This window comes from Sus scrofa, chromosome 14, assembly GCF_000003025.6.
Source record: "Sus scrofa isolate TJ Tabasco breed Duroc chromosome 14, Sscrofa11.1, whole genome shotgun sequence".
Lineage (NCBI taxonomy): Eukaryota > Metazoa > Chordata > Mammalia > Artiodactyla > Suidae > Sus > Sus scrofa.
In genome coordinates, this window is record NC_010456.5 from 110,980,954 (window position 1) to 110,995,541 (window position 14,588).

At 44.7% G+C, this 14,588-nt stretch overlaps 1 protein-coding gene across 1 annotated transcript in view; it reads left to right on the forward strand.

Annotated features, from left to right (window-relative positions):
- The window catches only part of ABCC2 (ATP binding cassette subfamily C member 2), an 83,201-nt gene that overhangs the window by 25,256 nt on the left and 43,357 nt on the right, over positions 1 to 14,588 (forward strand). Inside the window, 7 exon segments of the mRNA XM_021073710.1 lie at positions 182 to 348; positions 1,686 to 1,863; positions 6,437 to 6,691; positions 7,970 to 8,035; positions 11,954 to 12,091; positions 12,659 to 12,805; positions 14,393 to 14,477. Of these exon segments, the coding sequence (XP_020929369.1) occupies positions 182 to 348; positions 1,686 to 1,863; positions 6,437 to 6,691; positions 7,970 to 8,035; positions 11,954 to 12,091; positions 12,659 to 12,805; positions 14,393 to 14,477 (1,036 nt within the window).

Consider the following 14,588-nt stretch of genomic DNA (forward strand, 5'->3'; position numbering starts at 1 on the left):
GAAGGGAAGAGTAACAGCAGTTGAAAGGGTGGCTGGTGACTGGGCAGTGGAGGCAAGACCCAAACGTGTATGGAGAAGGCAACAGGGCTCAGGGGCTTAACACTCAGGAGCTGTTTGGTGCAAGACAAGTCTTATACCAGGCAGCTCTGCAAGTGCTATTGTTGTTTGGTTTTGTACTCAGGAAGAAACCAAAAAGAAGAAGAAGAAGAAGTCTGAGACCACAGAAGACTTTCCCAAATCATGGTTGGTCAAGGTCCTCTTAAAGACTTTCCCCAGCATCCTCCTGAAATCATTCCTGCTGAAGCTAGTGTATGACATCTCCTCGTTTCTGAACCCTCAGCTGCTGAAGTGAGTCCCCGGGCCCTGGGTTGTCCTTTCAGGGTCCCTCTGCCACTCTCCTTTTTGCCCTTGAATACTTGTATATGTGGCAGGAGCCTATTATTAAGTTCTCGTTTTTAAAAATGCCCATAATTTTCTTCTACATTGGCACTGTATTCATGAAAAGCACAAGGTGTTTTTCTTTTTTTTTTTCCTCAGGGCCACAGGTGTGGCATATGGAGGTTCCCAGGCTAGGGGTCGAATCGGAGATACAGCTGCCAGCCTATGCCACAGCAATGCTAGAGCCGAGCCACATCTGCAACCTACATCACAGCTCACGGCAACAGTGGATCCTTAACCCACTGAACGAGGCCAGGGATCAAACCCACATCCTCATGGATACTAGTTAGGTTCATTTCTGAGCCATAATGGGAACTCCAGAAGGTCTTCTTCAAGCTCTAAAATGATATGTCTGGAGTTCCTGTCATGGCTCAGTGGTTACCGAATATGACTAGGAACCATGAGGTTGTGGGTTCGATCCCTGGCCTTGCTCAATGGGTTAAGGATCCGGCGTTGCCGTGAGCTGTGGTGTAGGTTGCAGACGCGGCTCGGATCCCCCGTTGCTGTGACTGTGGTGTAGGCTGGCAGCTATAGCTCCGATTTGGCTCCTAGCCTGGGAACCTCCATATGCCGCAGGTGCGGCCCTAGAAAATACAAATAAATAAATAAATAAAATGCTATGTCCTTTAGCCTCCTTCTTTTCCACATCCTTCTCATAGGAAGCCAGATGCTTGTTAGGGGTGCTTTCTTCTTAAACAGAACCACTGCTAACTGGGCCATGTCTGAGAGAGGTGGGCTGCGTACCTCAGGGAAGGTTTGTATGGAGAGTGTGTAACCTCATGGCTCCGCAGCAGGCCCTCAGTGGGAGGTTCAGGTTAATCATGGCGAGATGTCACAGCTGGCCAGGATCTAGGGAATAAACTGTCCCCCAGGGGAAAGCCTTCTAATGCACACTGGATACATGTCCTAATTCCTTTTCAGGCTCGCATCACCCAGGAATAAATCAGCTTGTCCCATGCAAGCTCTCTTGCCAGTGGGTAGGGAAAGAGGGGGCCAAAGCCTTGCAGTGGCAGGTCTGCGGAGCGTGCATTATCCTTTCTCAGGGCCACAGGTTGTCAACCCTAAGCTCTTGCTGCTCATCTCCAAAGGCAAGGGCTCTGGCATGGCGGTGGAGCTCAGTCTTCCAAGAGCTGAATGACTCTGGTCACGTTTGTGACTTGCAGGGTAGGGTAGTAGGCTTGGCACAAGGAGGGTGAGGAGCCCTCGGAGGCTTGATGGGCACCACTTACTTGGTTTTGCTCTGGCAGATTGCTGATCTCTTTTGCAAGTGACCGTGGCGTATATGTGTGGACTGGATATCTCTATTCAATCCTCTTCTTCGTCGTGGCTCTCCTCCAGTCGTTCTGCCTTCAGAGTTACTTTAAGCTGTGCTTCTTGCTGGGAATGCAAGTACGGACCAGTGTCATGGCTTCTGTGTATAAGAAGGTAAGTGGGATATGCTGGGCATCACCAAAGGAAATCCCTTTAGCAAACATGAGCATTTATTCCAAGGTTGAGGAAACTTTGGTGGAAAATGGTAAATAACCTCAGTATTGGGATTTTGACTAACCATACAAATGATTTTGGTCTCTGAGATGTTTCTTTGAAAATTAAAATATGAAAAATGTGTACACAGACATAGCGTGTGAGTGGGTAGGTGGGGTTGCTCCAGGGAAAAGCCAGCAAGCTGTTCTCTGCCTAGGCTCTGCCTCAGCCTTGAAGGCTTGCATACAATCCCTCTCTTTCTTCCTCTCACCACAAAATGAGGACACCTCAGTAAAGAATATAAAGTCAGAAAAGAAGCTGGCTGAGGGCAAACTCTTAAAAATCAGCAACATTTTGGAGTTCCCGTTGTGGCGCAGTGGTTAATGAATCCGACTAGGAACCATGAGGTTGCAGGTTCTATCCCTGGCCTTGCTCAGTGGGTTAAGGATCCGGCATTGCCGTGAGCTGTGGTGTAGGTTGCAGACACGTTCGAATCCCGAGTTGCTTTGGCTGTGGCATAGGCCGGTGGCTACAGCTCCGAGTAGACCCCTAGCCTGGGAACCTCCATATGCTGTGGGAAGCGGCCCTAGAAAAGGCGAAAAAGAAAATCAGCAACATCTAAACCAAATACTACAGGAAACTGTACTCCTGAGACCTGGGGCATCCGTCTCGAATCACAGTTTTGCTGTAGACTAGAATGCTTTGAGGACCAGGGCTCCATTTCCCCAATCAACTTTTGCCTAGCAATTTCTTTCCTCATTTTTTTTTAAATTTTATTTTATGGTCATACCCATAGCATATGGAAGTTCCTGGGCCAGGGATTGAATCTGAGCCACAGCTGCAGGAGTGCTGGATCCTTTAACCCACTGCACTGGGCTGGGAATGGAACCAGCAGCTCTGCAGCAACCTGAGCCGCTGCAGTCAGCTTCCTAACCTACTGTGTCACAGCAGGAACTCCACAACCTCTGTTTCTCAATCTTTAGTGGCATCTGACCCCTTCTCTGCCTGACTCTTTCATATTGATTTGTAGATAACTTCACTCTGATTACTAAGGTCTGCAGACTTGGGAGCTTTTCCTTAAGATAATTTTGTCCATCTTCCCTCTGAAATGTTGCTTTTAAGCAATTGTATTTTCCTCTGTTCTAGACACCAAGGGGAAGTCTCATTTTTTTCCCCTTAAAAATGAAATTAGAGCCAACTATATCTCAATTTAAAAAAATAAATAGGAAGAAATGAAAATAGAGTAGTGACTACAAGCCTGAGAAGAAAGTTCATCCCCAAGATGAGCCTTTTTATCGTTCAGAACCTCCGTTACCTTTTCTTCCTCTTTTTGGTCCACCACTGGCAACTTCCATCACAGCGATTTCCACATCTCCTGATTTTCTCTTTTGCTTTCCTCTCTTAAAATTCCATGTGTTTTTGTCTTTCCTGAGTAGATGTTGACTCATCAAGAGATCCAGGCAGGTACTCCAAATGTCTTTCTTTTTTTTTTTTTTTTGTAATTCTATTTAAAAAAATTTTTTTAAATGATAATTGATATACAATGTTGTTAATTTCTGCTGTACAGTAAAGTGACCTGGTCATGCATATATTTGTGTGTGTGCTTGCGTGCACACGTGCACACACATTCTTTTTCTCACATTATCCTCCATCATGTTCCATCACAAGTGACTGGATATAGTTCCCTGTGCTATACAGCAGGATCTCATTGCTTATTCACTTCAAATGTAATAGTTTGCATCTACTAACCCCAAACTCTCAGTTCATCCCACTCCCTCCCCCTTGGCACCCACAAGTCTGTTGTCCACGTCCATGAGTATGTTTCTTTTCTGTGGATAGGTTCATTTGTGCCATGTGTTAGATTCTAAATATTAGTAACATGGTATTTGATATGACTTATTTCACTTAGTTTGAGTCTCGTTCCATCCATGTTGCTGCAAATGGCATTATTTTGTTCTTTTTATGGCTGAGTAGTATTCCACTGTGTGTGTGTGTGTGTGTGTACCACACCTTCTAATCCATTCATCTGTTGATGAACATTTAGGTTGTTTCCATGTCTTGGCTACTGCGAAGAGGGCTACAGTGCACTTAGAGGTTCATGTATCTTTTTCAATGAAAGTTTTGTCCAGGTATATGCCCAGGAGTGGATTGCTGGATCATACAGTAGTTCTGTATTTAGTTTTTTTAGGTATTTCCATACTGTTTTCCATAGTGGTTGTACCAATTTACATTCCCACCAACAGTGAAGGAGGATTCCCTTAATCTGAATGTCTTTAGATCAAAAGTCTAGTCAAATTCTTTGAACTCCCAGATGCCCTCCAAGCTGGAATTTATCTGCTTCAAAATTAATTTTTTTAATTCCCTTATTCCTTCTGGAGATAGTGGATTTCTGCAGGTTTTCAGGATATGAGGTCACTGACCAGGCTTTCTCAGACATTTCTATGACTGTGCATTTTTACAGTGGTGATGAGTTATTCCCACTACTTTGATTCTTAATATATTCCAGGTTTTGCATCTGTTACAAGTCATAGGTATGTGTAAAATAGAGCCCTTAATGAGATCTTCATTCAAATAGACATTACTACTAAAATATAACAAAATTGACTAATTTTGTATGTTTAAATAATGCTTCATTTATGACATGTTATAAAACTTTTTTTTTTTTTTTGTCTTTTTTTAGGACCACACCCGTGGCATATGGAGGTTCCCAGGCTAGGGGTCGAATCAGAGTTATAGCCACTGGCCTACTCCAGAGCCACAGCAACTCAGGATCTGAGTCTGTGACCTACACCACACCTCATGGCAACACCAGAGCCCTAACCTACTGAGCAGGGACAGGTATTGAATCCATATCTTCATGGATACTAGATAGGTTCATTACTGCTGAGCCACAATGGGAACTCCAAACACTTTTATATCTATTATCCATTCGTAGCCCTGTGAAATAGTTGTGATATCCCTGTTGTACAGAGACGTGAGGCTTAGATCATTTCAATGCTCGAAATCACATAGCCAAGACCTATTCCTGGAAAAAGGCTATTGGGACTAAATTGATGAATTTTCTACTTTACTGAGATTTACTGAGAAAAGACAAGTATAGTGATTACCCTAAAGGGAATTAGATGTTCCTTTTTCTTTTTTTTTCTTTTTTTTTTTTTCCTGCTTTTTAGTACCAAAGGGAAGCGTAGCAGTGGACTGATTTCTCTAGAATCTTGGTAGCTAACATTTCAGGAAATTTCTCTTTTTACTGGACAACCAAGAATCCTGGTATGTTCCAAAGAAGAGTATGTTGATGGATTAAGACGACAGTGGAGCTTCTAGAAGGAGGATGAAGGTGGCATCTAGGGCCACTCCTAACCCATATACTGCCTTGTAGGAATGAGAAGAAGGCTTTCCTTCTTCTGGAAAGATTCAGCCCATACCAGAGGGGAGCTTGGTGAGCAAAATGCAAGCTGGTTTCACACCCTCACCCTCAAGTTCCTTGTCCAGGAGCATTTTTACAAGGCACTGCTGTAAGTGACTGGCTGTGGGCATCTGCTTTCTGATCTCTCTAGTATGAGAACAGGAGGCCCATGCTACAAGATTCAGGCATCTAGATATTGCCCTCAAATTCCTGATAATAACTAAGTTATTTTGCTTCCAGTGTGTGAGCCTTGTACCTTTCCTTTTCGTTCTAAAATCATTGTCCTTCTTGGAGATGATTGCAAGCCATACCTTCATAGTATGGCTCCATATAACATGGCCACATTAAAGTCTGCAAGGCCAGAATCAATACCTGCTTCCTTCCTCCTTCTATCCTTCCATCTTTCCATATTCAATTCCCCAGAGTGCACGTGATGCCGTAGTGAATTGGATAGATGTAGCCCTTGTCCCTACAGAGTTTACTACTGGAATGCTAGGCAAATACACAGGAAAAGTATCTGACCCAAACTTGGGAGTCAAGGAAGTCTTCTCAGAAGATGTTCCATCAGGAGTCCCTGTCATGGTGCATCAGAAATGAATCCGACTAGGAGCCATGAGGTTGCGGGTTCAATCCCTGGCCTCACTCAGTGGGTTAAAGGTCTGGTGTTGCCACGAGCTATGGTGTAGGTTGAAGACGTGCCTTGGATCCTGCGTTGCTGTGGCTGTGGTGTAGGCTGGCAGCTGTAGCTCTGATTAGACCCCTAGCCTGGGAACCTCCATATGCCATGGGTGTGGACCTAAAACAGCAAACATAAACAAATAAATAAATAGCTTTGATGGAACTTAAAAAAAAAAAGCAAACACTAAGGGATAAATAAGAGTTTTCTGAGCAAAAAAAAAGTGTATGTGGAGAAGGGGAGTGTTGGGGAAGTTTGGATTAGCCGGAAAGAGTGGTCAAGAATGAGAGAACACTATAAGATTTAGAAGCAAGAAGATCACCTCCCCTTGGGAAAGTTGTGCCCATAGGGAGCCCGGCCTTGTACTGCCTCCTAACTTCCTTCTGGAATTTCCACACCCCCCCTCAGTATCCTTGACCTTGTCCATTTATTTCAATTCCAATCTTTATTTTTAGGCACTGACCCTATCCAACCGGGCCAGGAAGCAGTACACCGTTGGAGAAACAGTGACCCTGATGTCTGTGGATGCCCAGAAGCTCATGGACGTGACCAACTTCATCCACCTGCTGTGGTCAAATGTCCTACAGATTGTCTTATCCATCTACTTTCTCTGGGCAGAGCTGGGACCCTCAGTCTTAGCAGGTGTTGGGGTGATGGTGCTTCTAATCCCACTTAATGGGGTACTCGCCACCAAGAATAGGGCTATTCAGGTAAGGAAATGGTTCCTGGGCTATATATCATCTTCAAAATCTAAAGTCTTTTAGTTTCTTCTGGACTGTGGCTGGAGGTGGACAAGGCAAAGCTGGTAGAAGACTTGCCACTGTCCCAAAGGAACTTGGCTTTATCATCCCTTTTCATCTTCTGACCACTCCATATCTCGTATACTCTGTCTTCATTCATGTTCTTGACTGGAGAGAGAAGAGCCACCCAGGGACCTTGCATGTAACTCTTGGACCCTGCTTCTCTGGGCTGTTAGAACAGTGTTTATTGTCCCTATTTGTCCATCATAGTAATACAAACCAGCCACACAGAGCAGTCACAGGAGCGACCCAAATTTGAAGCCTAAATCCTGGCATTCAACCTCCTACCATTAGGTAGCAGAGTTCTATGTGGACAGTCCTTAGCTCTGCCAGAAATCAGATTGGAAGGGTGGACTCAACAGTGTGTATGATTTAGTCATTCACTTGTTTTGCATTCTTTTAGTTACACATTTTTTTTTTTTTGTCTTTTTAAATCCACACCCTCAGCATATGGAGGTTCCAAGGCTAGGGGTCAAATCGGAGCTGTAGCTGCTGCCCTACACCACAGCCACAGCAACACCAGATCCGAGCCATGTCTGTGACCTACACCACAGCTCACAGCAACGCTGGACTCTCAACCCACTGAACGAGGCCAGGGATCGAACCTGCATCCTCATGGTTGCTTGTCAGATTTGTTTCCTCCGAGCCATGATGGGAACCCTAGTTACAGATATTTTAAAAATATTATGGCACATCCCATTTGGGGTGAACTCAGCTATAAATTAGACAAGGCTCTTGCTCTTGTGGAACTTAAGTTCAACGTGGGGTGGAGATTCAGGCCACAAACAAGCAAAAGCAAAGGAGGAAACCTCTTGGTTCCTGGTTGGATTCGTTTCTGCTGTACAAGAGGAACTCCAGGGGTGGTTGTATTAGATTATGGGCTCAGGAAAGGCCACTCTAAGGAGGAGACTTTAGGCTGAGCTCTGGGCAACACAAACCTGAGTGCGAAGGAGGAAGCCTTGGGACAAAACAACCTGGGAGGAGGGCACGATCCGGCCCAGGCTGCTCAGGCTCAGAAAGAAGGTGGGGGTGGCAGGAGTGGAGAGGAGAGTGGGAGAGACACAGTCCATCACTGGGCACCTCCAGTGACAATCTACCAAGTGACAGCCACAAGTGCCACCAAGGCTTAGCATCTGGAGCAAATCTGGGCCCTCTCACATGGGCGTGTGTTCTGCTTTTTCCTGGCAGGTGAAAAATATGAAGAATAAAGACAAACGTTTAAAGATCATGAATGAGATTCTCAGTGGGATCAAGGTAAGCATCGTGGTGGCTCTCAGTGCAATGGCAGCAGCAGTGGGGTCTTGGCTTTAACAAACCTGCTAGAGGTTGTGGACGCCTGCTGTCGCAGGATTCCTGATTCATCAGCCACAAGTCTCCTGTTTGTTCTGCCATCCTTCTCAGGCCTTCTTCTGATCATTTCTATTTATGGTTTTGTTTTTACATTTTACTGTAGAAATCGTCAAATGTCTACAAAAGTAGTCTAATATAATGAACCCCTATGGACTTACTGCTCAGCTCCAGTAATTGTCAGCATGACCTAACTTGTTTCATCTATAGCCTCCCTCCCTACTTCATGCCTTGCTAGAATATTTAGAAGCAAATCTCAGATATGATATTTCATTTGTAAATACTTTGTATGTATTTCTAAAAGAAGGGCTTTTTTTTTACATAACTATAATCCCATTATCATACTTAAAAAATTAATCTTTTTTTTTTTTATCTTTTTAGGGCGTCACTCGTGGCATATGGAGGTTTGCAGGCTAGGGGTCGAATCAGAGCTACAGCTGCTGGCCTATACCACAGCCACAGCCACACAGAATCTGAACTGCATCTGTGACCTACACCATAGCTTACGTCAACGCCAGATCCTTAACCCACTGAGCAAGGCCAGGGATCGAATCTGCATCCTCATGGATACTAGTCAGGTTTGTTAACCACTGAGCCATGATGGGAACTCCCAACAGTCTTTCTTTGATACCATTAAGTTTCCCCAGTTGCCTCATACATGTCTTTTTAATTTAATCTTTTTTTTTCTTTTTTTGCTGTTAGTTTGAATAAGGATCCAAAAACTGTCCACACATGGCATTTAGTTGATAGTGTTTTAATCTACGATAGTCCCCCCCCAACCCTTTTTTATTTTTCATTTTGGAGAAATAAGGTTGTCTTGTTTCCTGTGTTCTTGTAAATCGGTGGTTACCTCTAGAGGCTTGATTGGATTTAGGCCAGGGGATTTTTGTGTGTTTGTTTTTTGGGGGGTTGGGAGCAAGAATACTTCGAGAAGTTCTGTGTGCTTCTAGATTTACTGATGCTGGAGTTCCTATTGTGACTCAGTGGGTTAAGGATCTGACACGATCTCTGTAAGGATGTAAGTTCCATCCCTGCCCTCACTCAGTGGGTTAAGGATCTGGTGTAGCCGTAGGCTGCTGTGTAGGACACAGATGGGGCTTGGATTTGGTGTTGCCTTGGCTGTGGCATGGGTCCCAGGGCAGCTCCGATTCAACTCCTAGCTTGGGAACTTCCATATGCTACAGGTGCAGCTGTAAAAAAAATATTTAAAAATTAGAGATGATGAGTATTCAAGGGGTCCAGGCATTGTCAGCCTGATTCATCCTTTGTTGTGTTTCCTGCCATTCTTTCACTAGAGCACATTTCAATCCCTCAGGCAGTTTGTAAAACCCACTAGGCTTGGGCTCTACTTCAAATCATTTAAATTGGACTCTCTGAAAAAAAAAAAAAATTGGACTCTCTGGTGGCAAGGCCCAGGCATGTTATATATGTAACTATATATATATGTATATATATATATATTTTTTAAAAGCTCTCTAAGTGATTCTAATATGCAGCCAAGATTGAAAACCACCATCATAAAAGTTCTAGCAGCCTCTGCTAATCATTGCCTTGGTCTATTATTTCCTTAGTGGTTGCAAAAGGATGATATTTTGAGTCTATTATTTCTTTGGCACTGATTAGCTGTAATTCTATAAGGAAGAATGATTACCCCCAAATAAAGTTTGTACAGGATAGGCAACATAAATGTATGCTTCTTTTCCTCTCTTATTGGCTTCAAAATAGTGCATTTCATCCTTCAACAGATGAAAAAAGACCAATATATATGTTTTAATATGTTGCTTTGAATTCATGGATTTTAATATTACCCTAAGCTTCAATTTCTTTTCTTTTCTTTTTTTTTCTTTTTTTCCTTTTTTGGCTGCTCCATGGGTTCCCAGGCCAGGGATCAGATCCGAGCGACAGTTGTGACCTATGCTGCAGCTGTGACAATGCTGGATCCTTTAACCCACTGTGCCAGGCTGAGGATCGAACTTGTGTCCTGGTGCTGCAGAGTTGATACCAATCCCACTGGGCCACAGCAGAAGCTCCTATCATAGCCTTTGAAAATGAAATGGAGCCACCCCCCTTTTTAAAAGCATAGTGGGGGAGTTCCCGCCGTGGCGCAGTGGTTAACGAAACCGACTAGGAACCATGAGGTCGCAGGTTCGGTCCCTGCCCTTGCTCAGTGGGTTAACGATCCAGCGTTGCCGTGAGCTGTGGTGTAGGTTGCAGACGCGGCTCAGATCCCGCGTTGCTGTGGCTCTGGCGTAGGCTGGTGGCTACAGCTCCGATTCAACCCCTAGCCTGGGAACCTCCATATGCTGCAGAAGCGGCCCAAGAGATAGCAACAACAACAACAACAACAAAAGACACAAAAGACAAAAAAAATAAAAAATAAAAAATAAATAAATAAAAGCATAGTGGATTTACAATGTTGTGCCAGTTTCTGCTGTACAGCCAAGTGACCCAGTCATACACACACACACACACACACACACACACACAAACTCGCTTTCTTATTTTCTATCATGGTCTATCCCTGTGCTATACATTAGGACCTCATTGCTTATCCATTCTAAATGTAATAGTTGGCATCTACTAACCCCAAACTCCCAGCCCATCCCACTCCCTCCTGCCGCCTCTTTGGCACCCACAAATTTGTTCTCTGTGTGAGTCTATAAATATTTTATAGATAGATTCATTTGTACCATATTTTAGATTCCACATATAGGTGATTCATATGGTATTTGTCTTTCTTTTTCTGACTTCATTTAGTATGAGAATCTCTAGTTCCATCCACGTTGCTGCATTTGGCATTAGTTTATCTTTTTATGGCTGAGTAGTATTCCATTGTGTCTATTTACCACATCTTCTTAATCCATTCATCTGTCAATGGACATTTAGGTTGTTTCCATATCTTAGCTATTGTGAATAATGCTGCTGTGAATATTTGGGTGCATGTAACTTTTTGAATTGTTGTTTTGCCCAGGAGTGGGATCACAGGATCACATGGTAGTTCTATATTTAGTTTTCTGAGTGTTTCCACACTGTTTTCCATGGTGGTTGTACAAATTAACATTCCCACCAACAGTGTGGGAGGGTTCCCTTTTCTCCACACCATCTCTAGCATTTGTTATTTGTAGACTTATTAATGATGGCCATTCTGACTGGTGTAAAACTACCTCATTGTAGTTTTGATTTGCATTTCTCTAATAGTTAGTGATGTTGAGCATTTTTTCACGTGCCTACTGGCCACCCATGTGTTTTCTTTGGAGAAATGTCTATTTAGGTCTTCAACCCATTTTTTGATTCAGAGGCCCCTTTGAACACCCTGATATTTCTCCACATAGAGCTCTCACATACCGTCTTGCCAATATAGCAAAATGAAAAGATAGCCCTGATTTTGAATCTCAGCTCTACCGCTTGTTAGCAATGTGACTTTAGATAAGTTACTTAGTCTCTCTCAAACCTATTTCCTTATTGTTAAAATGAACACAATAATTCTACAAAAGTAGGCACCTAACTCTTCCTTGTTTGCCCAGACCTTCCTGAGTTTTGCTCTGAAAATGCCATGTCCTGGGCAACCTTGTAGTCCTGGGCAAACTAGGACAGTTGGTCTCACTTAGGTTGCCACATGGATTAAGTAAGATAATGGATATAAAATGTTTTGTACAAAGTAAGTTGTCAACAAATACAAGCTACCTTTCTATAATCATACTTTCTAATCTGGATTTCTACCTCCCCAATTTTGGGGAGCATATCCAAAAAACCTGAGTGGATGAGATGCACCCGATGTCCTTTTGGGGGCGACAGAATGATCTGTGCTCTTTTCTAACCTATTAGATCCTGAAATATTTTGCCTGGGAACCTTCCTTCCAAAACCAAGTCCACAACCTTCGGAAGAAGGAGCTCAGGAACCTGCTGACGTTTGGGCAACTGCAGTCCGTGATGATGTTTCTCTTAAACTTAACTCCTGTCCTGGTGAGTGACAGGGATCAGTGGGCTGGGTCAGCTTCCTGGAGTGGGAGGTCTCTTTAGATAAACTGTCCAGCACCTCAAGGCCTGACCCTGAAATCCTGCCCCACTCCTCAACTTCTGCCCCATTCCTCAAATTCTCATGCTGCTCTTCCTCCCTCATACTCCCAAATCTAGTCTCACCCTGTGCACAATTTGGTGACCTGGGCACAAGTTGGTGGCCTGGCCACCCAGAGCAAGTTTCCAGGGGGGTCAGCATAAATAATCGAGGCGTGGTCTGCACGGGAGGGTCTCTCCTCCTCCTGGGGAGCCTGGGTGGCTCTGATGTGGAGGGAATACTGATGGAGGAACCAGGAAACCAAACCTCTGATCCCAGCAATGCAGTTAATTGACTTTGTGGCCTCAGGCAAGATATTTCCTCCTCTTCTGGGCTCAGACGTCTTGTCTGGAACACGAGAGGTTTGAGATAATCCCTAAGATGCCTTCAACTGTGATAGAGTACCGTGTTCCTAAGACTTAAACCAGGCTGCTTGATCCCTTTTCGGAATAAATCACAATGGCTTGTCTTCCCAGGTGTCTGTGGTCACATTTTCAGTCTATGTCCTGGTGGATAGCAATAATATCCTGGATGCAGAAAAGGCCTTCACCTCCATCACCCTCTTCAATATCCTACGCTTTCCGATGAGCATGCTTCCCATGGTAATCTCCTCCATGCTCCAGGTGGGTCAGAACTCCCGCTGCTAACTGGTTCTCTCTAGTTGAAACCCTTACATTCCAGCATGACTGGTCTTGACCGATCTCATTTCCAGCTGCTGTTGGTGAACTTGCAGTTAGAGAGATGTGCTTGGTCCCTGGAGACCAGTAGTTTGACCTTAGTAAAATCACATGCTCTCTGTGCCCCAAAGCGTTTCCTAACTAGAAAGAAAAGATAATCATTAGCAATCTCAGCCACCTCACAGGGAGACAGGGCTTTGAGAGCATTTAGTGAGATGAGGCTGATTCGCTCACTACCTGGAACATTTCTAAGTCCTTTGTCCAACCCAGCATCCGCCACATTTTTTTTTTTTTCTATTTCTTGGGCCGCTCCTGTGGCATATGGAGATTCCCAGACTAGGGGTCTAATCAGAGCTGTAACCACCAGCCTACGCCAGAGCCACAGCAACGCGGGATCCGAGCTGCGTCTGCAACCTATACCACAGTTCACGGCAATGCCGTATCGTCAACCCACTGAGCAAGGCCAGAGACCGAACCCGCAACCCCATGGTTCCTAGTCGGATTCATTAACCACTGTGCCACGACGGGAACTCCCATCCGCCACATTTTTACAATGCTCTTCGGGTGTTTTTATAGCATTAGGGAAATGATGGCACACAAGAAGAGAAAAGGCTTCTCTTTGGAGGAACCCAGGTTGTGGTAAACCTGGACACAATCTGGGAGCCTCGGGCTGTCAGAAAGTGAGTTTGGAGTCCAGGAGGCCTTGGATGGTCCAATGGGAGTGTCTGGATCCTGAAAACTGAGCACAGTGGTTGAGACGGACCAGGTGCCAGACCTTAAGAGGACATTCCTAGGGCAGGTCGCAGACCGGTAAGGCAGCCAGGATGACAAAGTGCAGTGACCTGCATTCATTCCAGATGTGGCTGGCTTCACACAGCTCAGGCCAGAAGAAGGGCTGGGGTCTAGCAGAAGGCCGCCTGGTCCTGGAAGTTATTAAGGAAGACTAAGAGATATGGCTGATAAACAAATCCTGGGAGTTCCTGTTGTGGTGCAGCAGAAACAAATACGACTAGTATCCATGATGTGGCCTCATGCAGTGGGTCAGGGATCTAGCATTGCCATGAGCTGCTGTGTAGGTCGCAGACGTGGCTTCGTGCCTTGGACCCCAGTGGCTGTGGCTATGGCTGGCAGCTGTAGCTCTGATTCGACCCCTAGCCTGGGAACTTCCATATGCCATGGGTGTGGCCCTAAAAAGCAAAAATAAATAAAGAAAGCAGGAGACGGTTTCTGGAACTAGGTCCAAAGGTGGGAGAGAGAGCAATAGAACTGACCCCCACCCCAACCCCTGCTGCAAGTTTTCTGAGGGCCTGAAATAGAGCCTCTTAATTTCCATCTGTTGAGAGTGAGATGGCCTGGCTGAACTGGCGTGGGGATGGGGTTTCCAGCTATGCATGTCACACATCATGGGCAAGAAGCCTGGCAGGTTGACTTTCTGCTTTGACATCTAGGACTGATGACAAAGTCAAACTCCTCTGTCTACTGTGCTTGTCATTGGACTTTTTTATTCTTGAGATCCTTTGTGTCCTTCTCTAGGCCAGTGTTTCTGTAGAACGGCTCGAGAAGTACTTGGGAGGGGATGACTTGGACACCTCTGCCATTCGACGTGACGGCAATTCTGGTAAATGAATTTGGAAGTTGCTTCCTAAACATATTCACAGTTCTGGCACCAGAACTTTGATATCCAGGTGCATAGCGATAACAAACTGATGCAAAGAGGAAGCGAGGGAGC